Source organism: Strix aluco, chromosome 2, assembly GCF_031877795.1.
Source record: "Strix aluco isolate bStrAlu1 chromosome 2, bStrAlu1.hap1, whole genome shotgun sequence".
Lineage (NCBI taxonomy): Eukaryota > Metazoa > Chordata > Aves > Strigiformes > Strigidae > Strix > Strix aluco.
Window position 1 is genome coordinate 18,967,867 of NC_133932.1, and position 19,127 is coordinate 18,986,993.

General features: G+C 36.6%; 1 protein-coding gene across 3 annotated transcripts in view; it reads left to right on the forward strand.

Annotated features, from left to right (window-relative positions):
- EPHA6 (EPH receptor A6) overlaps positions 1 to 19,127 on the forward strand; it is a 528,684-nt gene that overhangs the window by 262,576 nt on the left and 246,981 nt on the right. For all 3 annotated transcript variants that reach the window (XM_074812331.1, XM_074812313.1, XM_074812322.1), the window contains exons 4-5: positions 1,626 to 1,781; positions 11,080 to 11,415. In XM_074812331.1, the coding sequence (XP_074668432.1) occupies positions 1,626 to 1,781; positions 11,080 to 11,415 (492 nt within the window). The remainder of the gene's footprint in view (positions 1 to 1,625; positions 1,782 to 11,079; positions 11,416 to 19,127) is intronic.

Below are 19,127 nucleotides of genomic sequence, written 5' to 3' on the forward strand. Positions count from 1 at the left end.
GGGAAAATCCCTGCTGTTCCCACCTTTCTTATCTCTTAACACCAGAAATACTTTTTTTTTTTTCTGTCAGTGACAGCAGGGCAGGTTTCCTCCCTAATGTCTATTCAGCAAAGTCAGAAGAACACACTGGGAGGAGAACTGCTGAAATTATTGTGTCAAAATTAAGCTCGTAAAATTACATTTGAAAAATTGGCTCTTGGATTCTGAGAGGCAATCAACTGTTATCTCTTTCAGTCCTATTTTTTCACTCCTTTCCCCTCAGCTACTTGTGAAACTGCTTTTATATCAAGCCAGTCCATTGGAATCAGAAGCAAAACTGATCTGTGTGTATGTTATCTGTGAGTTAATACTTTTTAATAACTCACTTAATATGAATTGACAGTGAAACCATAAAACGCATATTTTTGGGTACTTTTAAAAGAACACCTCATTTTAATATCATTATTTTGTCTTACTGCAAGAGAAGGAAGTATTGCCTAGTTCCTCTAGCAATGTAAAGAACATATTCTTGAATATGTCAAAATGAGAAAAAGCCACATGGATCTTTGAAATTATATTTTTAGCAATGGTTTCCATTGTACTGCTGGAGGAGTCAGAAGGAATATGAGTCTGTACAGTCTATACATGTTTGAGTTGCTCTTTCATTTGTTTCAGTTGTGATTTTGGATTGGGAAGTCAGAAGACAGTAACTGTAATACATGCTGGCATGTGTAAATGTGGTAGCTGGCAGGAGAAAGAAAGAAATCTCTGTTTAAACATGTGATGAAGTCTGAGAATGGTTTTAAAGTAATATTTCAGAATGCAAACTTGGCAGATTCATGATAAGATTTATTTTAACTAATTGTTTCTGCTTTAAAGGTCAGGTTAAAGGCATGTAAGGTTATGCTCTGGTTAAGAATGGCAGGGACCCCTGCTCCAAGTAACTGGGGACGCAGTGAGCTCTGACCATCGCAACATCCCCTGTCTCCAGGGCAGCTGCTGTCCAGAGCAGCCTCAGGCTTGCGGTAGTTTGTGCTAGAGGGTATTGGCATCTCCGTCCTATATCTCTGAAGGTGGTTATAGCAGCATCTCCCAGCCTCTCATGCCAACAGGGTGCAGAGGACCCAGATGATGTGGTTCTTCTGTCAGAGGCTTCTTAGGGGACTGTAGGCAAGTCAGACCCAGCTATAAATACATAGGGGTGTCATCCTTGTCTCATCAAGGCATTGTGAGGGTAAAATGCAGGTCTCCATCACTTAAGTAAGAAAGCCATATAGTAGCTTTGGTGGATAAGAAGTTATCTCACTCTTTCTTATTAACAGATGGAACCTACATAAAACAGATGATGTGCTTTTGTTTAGTGATATTAGTGAATCTGTCTAGATAAAAATTTCAGGCAGCAGTGAGGACTGTCTGTACATTTGGAATCTGTCTCTTTTCATGATTTCCCATTATATAACAAGAACTGCCTTTTTTTTTTTTTTTTTAAGTCCATATACCAAAATCAAAACTGTGAAGAATTATATGATTAAAATAGCACATCTATCTAGGTTGGAAAAGAAAGGTGCATCATAGCTTCATGGAACAGATTTTACTTATGACCAAAACTTGCTTCTATTAATGAAACTTATTTTCTTGTTTTGCAGCTTGCAGGCCTGGATTCTACAAAGCATTTGCTGGAAATGTAAAGTGCTCCAAGTGCCCTCCACACAGTTTGACTTACTTAGAAGCAACTTCTGTCTGTCAGTGTGAGAAAGGTTACTTCAGAGCTGAGAAGGACCCACCAACTATGGCATGTACCCGTAAGTCTGATCAGTACCAGTGTCTGCAATTCTCTTCTCCTGTGCTTTATTTATTTCTTTTTGTATTTTAAAAACAAATTACATGAGTTTGTATATTTTGCATAGAATTCCATTCAAGATAACCAAAAGATATTTTTAAAATCAAAATTCAAACAGCATATTTCTATTTAGTCTAGATATCCCTAAAAATACTCATAAGTTTCTTAGTTTGGTGGCTTTTTAATTTGTAGTTCTGAGAAATAAAACAATGTGTGTAATCGTTGTCATATAGATAACAATGTGAAGTTTTAACTACGGGTATGTATTTTAAATTCATGAAAATATGTACAAAAACTTTCAAAAAACTGAGGAGTCATATAAAGAAAAAAAATGATATGACATACTCTGCTGTCTCCCCAAATTTAATTGAAAATTTTAAGACAAATATCATCCCAACACAATCAAATAAAAACTAAGCTCTCTAAAAAAGACAAGAAAATCATAAAAAGCAAAAAAAATCACAGAATCACAGAATTGTCTAGGTTGGAAAAGACCTTGAAGATCATCCAGTCCAACCATCAACCTAACATTGACAGTTCCCAACTACACCATATCCCTCAGCGCTATGTCGACCCAACTCTTAAACACCTCCAGGGATGGGGACTCCACCACCTCCCTGGGCAGCCCATTCCAACGCCTAACAACCTGTTCTGTAAAGAAATGCTTCCTAATATCCAGTCTAAACCTTTCCTGGCGCAACTTGAGGCCATTCCCTCTTGTCCTATCGCTTATTACTTGGTTAAAGAGACTCATCCCCAGCTCTCTGCAACCTCCTTTCAGGTAGTTGTAGAGGGCGATGAGGTCTCCCCTCAGCCTCCTCTTCTCCAGACTAAACCCCCCCAGTTCCCTCAGCCGCTCCTCGTACGACATGTGCTCCAGACCCTGCACCAGCTTCGTTGCCCTTCTCTGGACACGCTCGAGTAATTCAATGTCCTTTTTGTAGTGAGGGGCCCGAAACTGAACACAGTAATTGAGGTGCAGCCTAATAAAGAGGAGATATAATTAAACCCTCTTGCATATCATCTTTCAGCACAGAGTTATTCCCTCTTACACAACTGAGATAATGAAAATTCTTTAATTTTTTGATAATTTTTAAAATACGTGATTTTGTGATTTTTGACTAACCTAAATTTGTCACTAAGACAAAACTGATGCCCAGCAATCTAGGGGCAAAAATTCTGTCTGAGAAGAAATTTTTATTACTTTGATCAATTTACTCATCTGTAGAAACATAAAGCATAAATTTCCTTTTCACTTAATACAATATTTCTCATAGATTTTCATACGTGATTCATTACTGGGTTTCATTTATTGCTCATAAAGCAACTATATCTGTTTAATCTCAAAACTGGGAACAAACGGCATCATTTAAAAATCTGTAGCTAATGTATTTACAGATGAAATCCTATTATTTAATAAAGATGATTAAAATCTGTTTGAAAAATTTTCTAAGATACCTAGTTTTCTGTGTAGCATTTTGTTAGCTCTTTTGCTGGAGGATTTGATTCTAGTACATTTTGTGCCACAGTCCTCTTATTAAGAGAATTCTAAAAAAATTATCATGTTAAATGCATAAAGTATTTTAACAGACTAGGTATACAAAAAGCTTAAGAGATAAAACCATAAAAACAAAATATTGTTGCAGTAACCATCAGTGTATAGTCATAATTTTGGTATGTTTACACTGCATAAGGCAGCACCGTGTGAAAATAACTGAGCTGACAGAATTGAACTACTACTACTACTAGCAGAATTGAACTACTTCCTGCTAGTCTCTCCAAATGGCACTGTACTGGGCAAACTGGGAGTATAACAAGGTAATTTGAAGCCAATTTACAAAGTCATAGACACTCCGTAATCCTGAGGTCGTTACATAGACCAAGACATTGTCCATCCACCAAATGGGAGGTGCGATGGTCACTAAAAATTGTATTCCTGAGATCCAAGGCACTTAACAGAAAATTGTCTAATCTTACCATAGGGTTTTCAGAGGGGAAAGGCAAGTCCCAACCTCCGGCTACTTTCGGGACATAGGGTTCAGAGAGGCACCCCGATCCAATGCACACGATCTGCTGTCAGCTCACTCTGGAGCAAGGCCCTATCATTTTGCACAAAATATGTGAGGGAATAAATAATGTTGTTCCAGACTTCCCACAGGAAAATGGTAATTACAAATAATTCCACACAAATGAGTGCCCCAAGCACAGGCCATTAAAAACTTACCCACAGAACAAACACACATCCCAGGCACTCTTGACAGTTTCATGCTTAGAAAGATGGTTTTGCTCATGCATTATGCAGATGTGGTTCCGTATTATTTATAAGTCATTGATTTTTCATCTCCAAAAGACAGTTCTTCTCTGAAAAAATTACTCATACATGGCATTGTGTTTCCATAATTATCTTTCAGGGCACAATTTTAAGCCCATTAGTATTGATAAGGTAGGGAGGAGCATTAGAGCCCTGTGGCATCAACACCCCAGTGCTTTCCCAACAAAAGCAGGGTGCTGAGAGCTGCTTTGGCCAAAAACTGTCAGGAAAGACTTGCTGCCAGAGCTCTCCTGCTGAGGATGTCAGCCAGAGAAACTGAGAGTGGAGGCAGGGAAGAAATCAACCACAACAGAAGTACCAGTGGCCCATCTCACTATGACTTGGGAGAAATAAGAAATAAAGGACGGTGAACCACATTCCAGTTTCTGCCTTGCTCTCGCTTCAGCGCCACCATGCATTGCCTCTCACTCAGCCTAGACTGCAAGGTATCAGTACTTCATTGACTGTAACAGCAGATGTATTCATCTTATACCTATGATGATGATTATTTCACTAATTGTCAGCTCTGCAAATGACACCAAGACTCTTGACAGGCAGACTGTGTTCTTATCTTCTTGCACATCATCAGTAATGAAGAATCTGCAGGCCAAATTATTCCCTAAGTGGTATCTTTAGCCCCACTGCTTTCAAATTATGCTCTCAGTTATTAAAATTATGTTTCTGTCATAAATACAACCTCACTGCCTTCGGTGGGTCTGTGCAGATGTAGCTAATTTAAATTTAATAAACAAAGATACAGATATGAGTAGAATTCCAAATCCTTCCAAACTGTCATGCTTTACTCTAATAAAAGGAGTTGAAAAGTTAGGAAAAAAAATGAGCCAATTTGACTAAATACAGAGAAAAGGTTGTGCAGTAAGAAAATGCCTTTTCTACATAACCACTTTTGGGGCAGATCTGCATTTTTGATGTTCTTTTGCACATTTGTATCCTGACATGTGAGATGTGACATAAGAGATTAAAAATTTTTCTTCTGACTTTTTAAATGAGATTTGTGCTTGAATTAAACACAGAATGGTGTATTCCCCTTACAAATTTCTTCATATTCAAACATTTTGAACCAACTGTATTCATACCTATTTTGTTTGCTTCCCCAAGTCCTACAAAGCAATATGCCTAGAATAGGTAGATAGTTTATTCTCTCTCTTTTCATTCTTGTATAGGGTCAGACAGTATTTCTCACTCCAGAATTTTTCCTCAGTACTGGAAAACTTGCATATGCAGCATTATGGAAAATAAGGACCTTGATTTAAGAGACTATGAAATTAAGAGTTTAGCTTCAAGCATCCATTTTTTTTCATGATGAGCTTCAAATCTAATTTCATTAATTCTGTGAAAGTGCATACTGTATGCTTTTCCAAAATTGTACAGTTCCCATTTTTGCTTCGTGTGACTGTATTTTGTAAAAGAAGAGTGTGCACTTTGCAGAAAAGCATAATAGAAATCTAATTTTAATAAGAGGAATGAAAATTACATTAGGATATATTGTTAATCTCTTTCTCCTAGCTTTTTTCACTTGATTGGCACTTGTTATCAATCTCTTGCTGCTACTCTTTCTCCTTATTGTATTTCTTTGCCATATGTGAGTACTCTATCAGTGATCTCTCTGCATACACAGTGAGCAACAAATAGCATCATATCTAATCCCCTGTCTGATTACTCTGTACATAAACTCTAACATTTCCCAGTATAATGTAATTGGATAAATTGATCCACCTTTTCAAGGTCAAAGGCAGGCAGGCTTATACTGGGTGTCTGAGTCTGAATGCATCTCTTTTCATGTTATACTTAAACAATTTTGAACCCAACAAACTTACGTTTGTCACAAACTGTATCCTCTGGTTTTAAGAGTCAACACTGTATTCCAGCAGCAAAATCAAGAAACATGCTTGAAGCCTTCAACTCTACTGCCTCTATTGTTATTTTTATATATATACTTGTTTGCAATTTATCATTACACTCAGACTTGGAGTATTGGTTTGCAGTCAACGGCTTCCATTCCTCCTGCCTGCCTCACAGAAGAAGAAGAGATTCTGAAAAGGAAAAAATGTAATACAGCATTCTACATCAAGTGACACTACTTATATATGCTACATCTATGTATGTATGTATATAAAAAAGCAATTATGAACTCAAGGGGCACAGCCAGATGCTGATTCTGAGTGTTCTAAGACAGTGGTTAATTTTCACCCTTCCACTGTAAATTCAGGAGTCAAATAACACACTTCTAAGAGTCCAATAGTTGGTAATGGACAGTTCTCACTTAAAAAACAACCAGTTTTTTTCCAGGCAGTCATCACTCTGTAGTGTTTAAAATACTGCATTGCCCTCACTAGACTTCTGCAGCATTGTGTTTGCTCCTCTCTCCTTCCCTAAAGGACAAAATGCACTTCACCTTGACAGAGGGCAAAGCAAGATGAGGTGCAAAGTACTGCATGAGGCATAAACTCAGCTCTGTTGCTTTTAGGAGTGGGCCTGCTTCTCTGTAAGACATCAATGCCAGTCTGCTCCACGGAGAGTGTAGAAATACTTCTTACATTATAATTTGTAAATGAAGCAAAAGACATTGCTCACACTTGGGCTGTGTTTCATCTAAGGAGCAGAAGAGCTTCATTTTTTTTTAAATGCCTATCCGTCTGAACTGTGTTTCACTCTTGTACAAAATCCAAAGTCATGAATTTTGCTGTGAGGAACAGATCCATCATTTTCACCAATATACCTGTTTTACTTAAAAATCAATATAAGGAAATCCCTGAGAGCCTTGCACACATATGTCTGCAGAAGGGTTATTGCTGCCAAGTTTTTCCAATGTGTCAAGTAATCTTTGTATAATTTATAAATGATAACAAAGCAATCAGGCCACATTCATAAAAGCCCAGTGACACATAATTTAGCTGAATCTGAGGATTAGAATTAATTGTCTCTCTTTGTTCCAAGTTCTAAATCTTAGTAAATGATTCACTGCATGTCATTACAGCTTAATATTTGCATGAAATCACAGTTTAACTGGCATAATTTAACAGCAATTAAAAAGCTATTTAATCGTCATGCAAATTGGCATGAGGGGCCTTGGGTATGAAGCGTGTCTGCGTTTTTTTTCAGTATTTGCAGGCGGTCAGTCACATACTTTCAGACACCTCTAACATAGTTGATAATGTTCTCCTTATTCATTGAAATGTGAATGTACAATAATTCATGTTTTCTCTTACAGTTGAGGATTAAGTCCCAAATCATGAATATAACAATCTTCATTCTCTAGTACAAACAAAAAATAAATTTTAAAGAGAAGTGCATTTTATCTACTGTATTGGTTCTTCTACTGATGCCATCTCCATTTAGTACAACAAGAATCTGATAGAAAATTTAAATTGACAAAGCCAGACAAAACTCTCCTATTGCCCAGATTCACTGTAATTGCTGTTTTGGCCTGCCAAAGTTGATGAAGTAACAAAAAAAAATGAGCTGTGATGACCCATTGTCATAATATCTTTAGTTTATGTAAGATTAAATTTAAGCCAGTTTTAAAACATTGGCTCCAATCCTTTGAGCAATTACACACATGCTTAGTTTTAAGTGCATGAGTATTACCAATTATTTCAAGGGGATTACTGATCCACTTAAAGTTATGCACATATGTAAGTGCGATTAAGGCTCATCCTCCATATTCCTAAAGCTCCTCATTGGTTTTAACAGTGGGAATTTGTTAAGACCAGTCATTATTTAATTCTCACAGCATGTTTTTAGAGGAAACATAATTATTCCTGTCTTCTGCACATAAATAATAAGAACTAAAGTTGAAGTAATCTGTGCTAGTTTTAGCTTATTCTGATCTCAGGACTGTTTTACAGAGTAGTTAGAACCATCAACCTCACAGTAATTTTATGGGAAGTTTGGAGATTTGTACACCTAAGGCACTCTAAGGTTGTAGGGGCTTTTGGACGACATAAGCATCTTCAAGGCTGTACCTTCTTTCTGTTTTCCACACCACTGGAAAATGATGTATCAATGTAATTAGCCTTTGTTAGCAAGTTGCGTTTATAAATACTTACATATTACAGTATCTCAAATGCTTCAGTGTTAGACTTATCATAAGGTCACAGTCAAAGACCAGGAAGGAAATACTCAAAATATTCTCTGTGACCATAAAAATTGCAAATTACAAATATAATTTTCATCTGACAGGTTCCCGAAATATCGATCTTCAGTACAAATGAGCCATATACCGTTCAGCTAAAGGATTCTTTGATACGCTGAAAAATAACTGGTCTTTCCTCTCCAGGGCTTTTTGGCTCCTAACTGTGAGCTCTCTACAAATAGATATACAAATAAATACTCACACATTCAAAATATTTTAAACTTTCTTGTCCACTAAAAAAATGCAAAGCAATGTAACACCTCCAAATATTTTTGTTATCAAGTGCTTGAAATCCAGCAGCTAATTCATCATTTACTTTAGGGGAAAAATAATTTTAATGAAAACATGGTCTTAGTTATTTAAAATTAGAAATACCAGAAAGAAAAAAGCAACTCAAATGTTCAACTACAGTTCACAGAAAACCTTAACATTTATTAGTTCACATTATCCCTCCCACATCAAACAAACTTTTTTTCCCCTTTATGAGCCTTCCAGCTTTTATACCCTCATTTATGCCACATAAGTAAACAAATAGCATCACTTTGAAATTATGAATGTTGGTAAATAGTGGCTTTTTTCTGCTACTGTTATTGCCTCCTTCCTTCATGAAAGTTAGTACTCATTCTTGCTGCTATGTGTAGGTACAACTGTATAGTAAAATTATTAGTAAAATATAAGATATAGTAATGTTTTTTGTTAAAGTATAGTCCATTTTAGTATTCAGGATCATCTTTCGGAATTAAGAACTCAAATTATTTCAGTTATAGGTGCATATTTCTGAAGCACAAATAGGCTTGATTTTCTAAATTGCTCCATTTTGATCAGTCAAATAAATAGCTACAAGTTTGAAAATCAAATCAGTGTGTCACTGCTGTAGTAATTGCAGATCTTAAGGAAAAAAAGAAATAACGGAATTGAATGATTAGAAAAAAGTATTGTATTTTTAATTGTTTTTTTTCCTGAGCTTTGAGATCCTGATTTGTATAGGAAATGTCAGGAGGAGCTTTGATATTTTGTTCTCCTTCCTAAGTAAAGTTCTGACCATTTTTCTGATCATCCTTTGGGCACAAGGTCTTGCCCTCATGCTACAGAGGGAACAGTAGAACTGGAATTTACAAGAGTGTTGATCAATATTTTTGTTTGTTTTCTTGTTTAGTTCTTCTCTCATTGTCTTAAAGTTTTTATAAAAGACATTATGATATTTTAATTATAGGAGTCTCTCAGATTTCTCTGTTGGGAGAAATACATTCTGTGTAAGAATTAGCTGATGTCATTTGCAAATGTTTCACACAGTCTTTCAGGCTGCTTAATAGGCCCTGAAGTAATGAAAAGCTCACTCAAAGTTTGAACAGTATCTCAATCAAAACTTTATACTTAAGTCTTGCTGGCAGGTTGTATAAATCATGAAAACCTGTAAAGCAAGCTGAAAGTTTTCAAAGTTCTGCTAACCACTGGGTAAGCAATCCATGTGCACTGTGATTTTATGTTGAGAGCTGGAAATGCTTATTCAACTCATTCAGCTCAAAAAACCCGAGAGATTGCCAGTTGAGTTTACCACACTCATCTTACATATATCAAAACCTGGAGTATAATGCCTTGCATTTTGCCAAATCTGTGTTTCTTATGTAATTTTTATGAGCGTATTTTGGGACTCTATATAAATTGTTTTGGAAAACCATGTGTCTGTAAGTGCTTGGTTGAAATATGTTAAGTGGAAGAAGAATTTAATAAGAAATGGAGATAAGATTATTCAGACTTCCTTTAACAATTTCTGCCTTTCCTTCACCCCTTCATTAATTCCTATCTGAAAAATTATTATGTCGTAAAGTTCTTCTGTCAGACTGTGGAAGCTGATATATAAAGTCTCAGATGATTTACATGTGATCCTACACAGTAAATCAGCATAACAGCTTAAAACTTGTTGGACATACCTTGACTATTGTGGAATCATGGGAAATGAGTCACTCAAGGTTCATCTGAGAGGACACAGAGACCTTTACCACCTGCTTGCAAGATGAGAGCTTTCTTATACTCTGCCTGCTGCTACTACTATATTTGCATCCCTCCCCACAGTCTTCAAGTATTATTTTTTCTTCTGCTTTGCCTCCATCCTTTTAGACCTTTAATTTCCAAGGTTGATGTCTTCACTGTTATACTGATGCTGATGAAGTGCCAGGTGGGAAAGAAAAAAAACTTGTAAACTGTCTCTTGTGCCTAATAGTCTTGGCCTGTTGCCACCTAACTCTGTTAATGAACAGCAGCAAGGAAATCCCTGGGGATAAGGAGTGAAGGATAGAAAAAATATCTGGCACTGCAGAACTAATACAAACAATTTTGCCTCTTGTCATTATTCCAAAGCTGCTGTTTATTTATTGTTCAATTTGACTCTTACAAAACATCAAAATTATAAGTACCAGAAAAGCCTAAATTACTAGACATAAGGAAATACATTTTGTGGTTAAAGCTCTACCCCAGTATCCCACAAGATCAAGAGATATTTAGTGCAAATTTGTGTTATCAAGTCTAGGTTTGACATTACCAAGTCATTTTTATGTTGCCTTAAATTATTTCTGAATTAATTCTTATTTATTTATTCAGCTTTTTAAGATCTTGCCCATTTATTATTCCTGCTTCATTTTCAAGGACTGTATTTAGATAATTTTTAATTTTTACATTGAATTTGTTATTGAAACATAACTCTTTTGCCTTCAGACTAATACATTTTTTCATGTTTTGTTCTTCCTCCAAAATAGACAACTGTTGCTTAATAGGCTTTCCCCTCCTTCTTTGCAGGGCCACCTTCTGCTCCAAGGAATGTGATTTTTAACATTAATGAAACAGCTCTCATGTTGGAATGGAGCCCCCCGAGTGATACCGGAGGAAGAAAAGATCTCACTTACAGTGTCATCTGTAAGAAATGTGGGTCGGACGCCAGCCAGTGTGAGATCTGTGGGGGAGGTATCCGTTTCATCCCCAGGCACACAGGTCTCATCAACTCCTCAGTGACAGTGCTTGACTTTGTGTCACACGTGAACTACACCTTTGAAATAGAAGCCACGAATGGGGTCTCAGAGCTGAGTTTCTCTCCCAAGCAGTTCACAGCAATCACAGTTACCACAGACCAAGATGGTAAGTCCCAGCACTGCATGTCTGTTACTGTGTCCCTGTCACTTACGCACTTACTAGGGGGATAGTTTTGTTTCTTGGAAGTCTGGGTCAGCAAGTTAGGATGTTTTGCAGATTGGTAAATGTTTTAAGTGCTTTTGTTGAGGACTTCCAGCTTCTGCTGGTGAGGGCATTAAATGCTTTTGGCAGCTGGCCCTTGACCCCATTACACAGGGCACAAAAACATACCTTCCTGTTTAAAGTTAAGTGCAAGCTTTAACTACCTGAGACTAACTGTATTGGTAGTTCGTTAGAACTAGAGTCTGCGTCTGGTGCTTTTCCAAGTCCTTCCTTAAGATTTCAGTTTTGAAAGAGTAACACACCACACGTTATGTATTACAATTTCACAATACAAAGGTTAAATGAAAGTGAACTCACTTCTTTTAGTATCCATGTTTCACAGTACTTCTGCAGCATGCTTCACTGCAAGATATTTCAGCACCTGTATGAGCCAGTTCCTTAGGTGAGGTATCCCAATAGATATTTTTTTGTTCCTTTAATTGTCCACTTTGCATTATTGTTTTTGAGCTTTTTCTTCCCCCCATTTCAGTTCAAGTTCATGTCCAAGGTCAACCGTTACGGGAAATATGGGAAAACATGGCAAACTAAAAGAGCTCTATATTTTTATTTCTGCAACTTTTTCCTCTTCCATCTTTAGAGGTACTTACTATGCCAGCAAACAGCAACATAGGTTACCAACATCTATATAGCAGTGTTATCTTCTGGACTGTGTTACTGTAGATGAGAAGGTTACTTCAAAATTATCCCTTGCTGACATTTGTTCCAGAAATGTTTTTCACCTACTGTGCAGTGACATTGCAACTGTAGCTGGAGTGTTTAATGTAAAACAGGAACCAAACGGGCAAAACTACCATTTTGAGTAGAAGACCTTTGATAATATGAAAGTATTTAGTAAAAATGCTAACGTTTGGGAGGATCCTGTTATGTTCCACTTGTAGGAAGGCCCTGGGTTCTTTCACTGATCAGCCTAGCAAAAATCTGCTTACCTGTGTATCTGGGACAAGTAGTTTTGTTGATGAGTAAGTAATGACTTGTTTGCCTTTGGGCATACAGAAATTAACAGCTTGCTGTGATGATGATAATGACAATGATGGTAAGACTAATAATATTCATGAAAATGGATTAGAAAAAGCATGAAAACTACTCACTCACCATTCGTGTGATGATGGTAACAGAAGAGCTAATTATGTAAGATGCCTAATGATATGTGCTTTGCACTGAGAATCGCCGTAAGCTCCTAGGCTACGTATGATGTTGCGAACCGGAATCTCTCTTTTCCTTTCTCATTAAAGGAACAAAACATGGTGCCAGAAACTACCCTTATGTATACTTATTTTTCATGGTACTAAATGCAAGTCACCAGACATGCACAGGTGGAGGTCACCAGAGATACGGTTTGTTTTTAAACTGGCTAACAGCTGTGTGAACATGGCTTATGAGGTGTATTTAAGTGGTGGGCTTTTAAAAAATAATGTCTTTTGCTGTTGTCTGTTCCTGGTTTAACAATATAGATTTTCACTGCTGTTTACTCAAAACAGGGAAAAGACCAATGTTTTGATAATTTGTGACACACTGACAGTAAACTCTAGAGTGTAGACTGCTTACATTCCCTATAATAATTCTTACATTACTAAAAATGGTGTTGGAAGGGCTTCAGAGAATTTAAGACGAGATTTCCAGAATATCTGTCAGTTTATTTGGATATAAAAAGACAGCTTTGCAGGAGAAAGCATTGTAATAAATGAAATTGAGGCATCTATAAAATGTAGTTATAAAGATAAAACCGGTTTTGTAGGCTTATAAACTGTGTAGTTGTATAAAATCATAAGCACGTCAACTATATATTTAGAAGTAAAAGAGAGAAAGATAACGTCGTATGAAATATGTAAGAAAATTAATGGAATTTTCATTGATGGAAATTATTGAGAGGACAATAAACAATTTTTGTGAGTTACTTTTAGTCATGAATAGGAACTGATGTGGAGAAAGCTAGGGTATCTAACCTCAGAAAAGGAAGCTGTAGAACTAAAGCTTCAGAACATTGCAGAGATTTTATTAATGTTTATAAATCACATTGACATTCTCAGGTAAAAAGATTAGTGACCTTTTTTATTTTTATGTTAGCCAGCTATTATTAAACAATTTATAGTTTTGCTTTTGCCATATTTACCAAAAATACTGAATAATTGCCTTTATATTGCATTTCTTTTTCTATCTATACCACCAAACACTAAACTCACTGTTACAATCTTTCCTTATAATCTTAATTATACTGAAATGGACAGTACTTATTTCATGGTGTTGCAGGTTTGTGCACATGATAATATAAAACAAAGATCCAAGATTATATGCATGATGTGACAACAAATCAAAAATATCTTAATGTGTGCAAGGACTGCATTACCAGAAGACCAAACACATTGCTTTAAAACAACTTTTCTCTCTTGATGTGTGTCTAATATGGAAGATCTAGATCTAGAATAAATTATAACTACACAACATATTTATCCTGTGTTCATACTACCTTTTGACATGTAATCTTCTCATAGAAACTGTTTTAATGTATACACATTCCATGAAGTACTAGACCTTTTTATAAATACATAAATTGTTTTCTTCAATTGTCATATCCTTGTTAAGAACGTAGAACAATATCTTCAGCTGTTCTAACTCCAGACCATTCTGTTAGCTACAATAATTTACGGTAGCTGAGGAGCTAGCATGTTATTTTCTTTAAGCATATTGGATTTACTTCCCTCTAGTGGCCCTTTCTTTTTTGATGGTTTATGTGAAATTAACAGATTCTTCTTTAAACAATTATTAGCTCGTTCTTCAGGGTTTTTTCTCTCTTTTTGGAGAAGATACTGCTGTTGGCATTTTGCTGAATAAAGTAATGCAATGAAGAGTACTGGGGGCATCCATAGAAACTGAAGAATTGTATTCTACCACAGTTAGTGAGTAGAGCAGCCTGAGAGCATCAAAGAGGGAGAGTATTTGCTGACAGAAGGGAACTAATTCAGAAGTGATTAAGGCTCATCTTTAAGCACAGAGATCTACCACAACTAATATTAAAATCTTAACTGCCTCCTGATGCAATCACCAGCATCAACAAGATTAAGTACACTGCTCAGCTGTAAGGATGACAAGAAGCAGACTAAAGGAAAGTAACAGTCTGAAAAGGCTTTGTGAACTGCATCCTGCAAACCTCCCTTCGATTTGATGACTAAAGTATTACCAGACCTGATCAAATACTGAAAAAAATTACTAACATTAATGTAAGTCATATAAAAGGAACTTGGTAACATCCATGACTTTTTTTAGTTATTAATTTTGTACAAGTATTCATAAATTCAATATCCATGTTTTTGGTTTTTTCCCTGGGCTTCATAAGGAAACAAAGAACTGTGAACCAACCCATTAGCCAACATGAGTTCAATAACAGAGAAAGATTTCACAGATACTATGTTCTCTCAACAGAAGTGTGAAAAATGACCACTTAAGAGTCACACCAAGCTCTTGGTTAGGTCTGCAAGTTAAAAAGCAAGGTTCAGCTACTTAAGGCTTTCTACTGGACTAGAGATGCCAGCTGACCAACCACTTTGTCTGTCTGTTGGCTAGTCAGTAAAGAAAGAGTATATATAGTTCCTATATGATCACAGCACTGGCTGTGTCGTGTCCTGCAAGTGTGGCAAACAAGGATGGGGTAGGGATATGTTAGGAAGTGTAGATGTTGCAGATGGAGAGATGAGGGAAGTGAGCTATATGCTACTCTTGCATAGCTCTGTTTCAAAATGTTTTGAGATATCAAAATAATCCCTACTTTAAATTCAGATAAATGGACGGATAAGCACAATGAGCTTCTGCTCAGAAAAGCACTTAAGTAAACTCCCTGTTCAAAGAACATTAGCACATATTAAGTGCCTTCCCAAATCACTGCTAAAGTAATTTGTAAACAACTGAAAGGTAAAACATGTTTTCAAAAGAAGCCTCAATCAAAAAATGTTTAACAGTACTGTTGTTCAGAAAAGTGCCTGGATGCCTTTTCTTTATGGGAGGGAGAAAGTTTTATACAGCAGTAAATATGCTGAGTAGGAAGTAATTGTACTCAATAGACTTTAAATCATTGTGTGAAGAAGCAGAGAATTATATGCTGAATTGTAATTTATGTTTCTCTTATGACTAATGGAAGGAAGAGACACCTCACTCACTATATGACTTTCTTAGCATGCCTTAGAGTCTGCATTGCCTAAAGAAAATTCAGACGTACTTGAGGTTTTTCATGCATAATTAAAGTAGTAAATAATGAATAATTAAGCAAAACAGAGTTTAAAACAATAGCTCCTATTTCCAAATAATAGTCCACATACACATTCCCTCAGTGAGCATTCATATGTTCTATTTCTTGAGAACAGAGGGTTTTTTAACATTACGCTACACAGATTGGGAGTCATGAGTCATATCCTGAGTACGTACGTGATTATACAGACATAGTGGCCTGCTCTGTTTCAGTCCACCATTTCAGGTGCTTCACTGAGGAGCAGCACTCTGTAGTTACAGTGTTCTCTGACTGAAGAGTTTCCTTGTTGTCTGGTCTGCATCTTCACCACATCACGTCCCTCCTGCGGGACTCCATGCTGGCAGACCCCAGCTCACCTTTCACCTGCAAGTCCCACAGCAGTGACCTCCCCTAAAATCACAGCCCAGCCATGGGACGCTTCGCGGGCATCATTCCATTCGTGGGCTCCTTCCACATGTCTTTCCTGCCTTGGTGGAAAGTTTACACCAGAGAAATACTCCTTCTGCCATTGCATCCTGGAAATCTGATTTTCTCCCCCCTCAGTTCTGCAGTTTGTGAGTGACTCTGGTCTCCGTGACATCAAAGACCTGCTACCAGTGGACAAAATTTGAGGCATGAGAGACTTCACTCTGTCTGGGCACACACCCTATCACTATATTAAAGACCTGTGTAGTTTTGCTGTGTCTGTCTAGTGTTGGCAGCCTGTGACTAGCTGAAGTTTACAGACAGACTCTGAAACTGCAAATCTGGCAGGATTCCTTTGTCTGATACATTTTATTTTATGTGAGCCATTGGCAGTTATATCCTAGGCGATGTTTCCTAATCTGATGGTAAAATCTTGCCAGTGTCTGAAAGGGACTGCCTTTCATCTGATTCCTTTTTCCAAATAAGTTATGGCCAATTCATTGTTCCTAGTACAAGTGGCTCCTCAGACATATTTGCAGCCCAGTGTGGATGGTCTGTAGCAACAGCAACCTCTTATCCACTCTTAGAGCTGTGGGAACTGAGGAATACATGGATGGATTACAGTGTCTCTTCCAGGAATAAGCATGACCTTATCACCACGAATTATTGGCATATAGCATTATATAACAATACAGATGGTGTAAGTTGTTAAGAGCCTCATTCGACTGTCAGGGAAGCATCTCAGAAGCACTACCAGGACAGTTTATCAGGATTAATCTTTCTAGCTGATGACAGTATAGTTTCAGGATGCTCATTGGGGTGGCAGGGGAGTTCCCTTTTCACTCATCCTAAGTTGCTGCCCATAGTAGCATCTGACTTTCACCCTAATCAAAAGTCAGCTTTCCTTTTTTTTCCCCGACTCTCAAATCTCTACAGATCTGATTGTCCTTTGTAACTTTAAAGTCAAGAAAGCTTCTCTTTTCATAATGACATGATGAACCCCTTTGAACCATCTTCCAAACTCTGTATGCTAATGGTTTATAAATCTAAAGGAACAGCTATTTCTAATCACTGACTGTCGAAATGGAATAGCAGGCTGCATAAAAGCCTGTTATGGAACAGTCACAAAACAGCCTCCATCAGACATTGCCAGAGCTCAAGCCACATGAAAGGTCATTAAATTTTCATAGATGACAATAAATGAGAAATTTATGTTATTTGTTTATCTGACACCTACAGCTGTACTGATAGTTCTACCAAACCCTGTACTGTCATGGGAGCAGTGCAGAACAGTGCTGCTGGTACTATTTATGTGAAAAATTTGAAGAGAAGTATCAACGCCTTGGTTACTGGCTAGGGACAGTCTGTAAATGTCTATACTGAATGTGACACAAAGACAATAAGAGGGATCACTAACAAAAAAAAAAAGGTTTGAGATGTGTACTCCCTATTTTAAGTCACTTCTGAACAACAAACACATTTAAATGATACATTTTAAAAAGGTATTCAGCATTATGTAATGAATATTCAATTTCAGTTTAACAGGCCAGCCTGTTAAACTATACGAATGTATATGTGTATTTATGTCAGTGTGTATATAAATTAAGCATTTACAGTTGGAAAGAAAATCACAAGGCAAAAATGCTAAATTTCAATTCTCAGACTTGTTCAGCTAACATTCTTCTGAACACTCCTCAGGTCTGCCAAAATTCAAAATTTTGAGGCAAGGTCTTTGTGCGGCATAATTATCACCCACAGATTTTTATTTGCTGGTCACCTCTGTACATTTAGACTACTTGCTGATGTTTCTTTACACATATGCCTGATTACTATACAGTAATCACAGGTAAAAAATGGCTTTTAAAACAATCTTGGTTTATATCCTGAAGAATTTTTAAATACTTATAAATTTTCTTTAACAAATATTTTCTTTTTCTGCTGGCAGATATTGATGTTGAGCCATTTCTTTAATGCAGCAAAAGTCAACCTGTTTCCATTTACCTTCATTTCTCATTCACCAGCATTATCCATTAATCTAGTCAGACTATGTGTAGCTTCATAATATGTTTCTCTAACTTATGCAATAAGAGGAGAACAAAATGAAATTGTAGTTTGAAGGCGGAGGGGAAAGAGGTTAATCAATACTGTAAAGTATTTTTCCCATAATATACTTATTACTGTGGTCTTTCAGCTTTTGTAATAGTTTCTTTCATTGCATAGCACACTATTATTTATAATCATTGGCAATTTGTCTGTGACGTGTTTTCAGCAAGTTTCTGATTTAAGTTGTAGTTGCTAGAATACCATGTCCAAATGCTGCAACAATTGTATGTTTCATAATAGTTTATTTCCATTTATAAAAGGGACATTTGTGGAGAAAAACGTAAAACAATAATTACAAATAAATTGGTAAGCATACAGCATGGGGATAAGAAAGATGCCTTTATTTTATTTGTTCCTATTGTAGTCAGTAGCTTTGAAGGTCATTCAGCACATAATTAAGCCCCTAAGAATGAGATGTTTGTTCATTGACTCTGGTGATTTTAAACAAGAATGTCAAATAAGCTTATTGGTGCTATCTGCACACCACTCAGCTAAGAACCATGTCAGGATAATCAAGCACATTTCAATTAGCTGGAATATCTCCCAATGAATTATATATAGTTAGAAGAAGTTATTGAGTATTCTAGTCAGGGTAAGGTACAAGATATTTCAGATATAAACTGGTGAATTAAGTGATTAGAAACCTCTGCCACAAATATTAATTGTCCGACTTAGGAAACTCTTCAGAGTTACATTAGGAACCTTCTTTTTTCAGAGTTTACATAAACATTTCTGAAAGCTATTTTATTTTGGAAAAAACAAAAAAAACAACAAAAAACCCCAACCCAAACCAAACCAAAAACCAAAAAAACCCCCAACCACAACTCTGGTGTTCCCAGTACAAGACAAG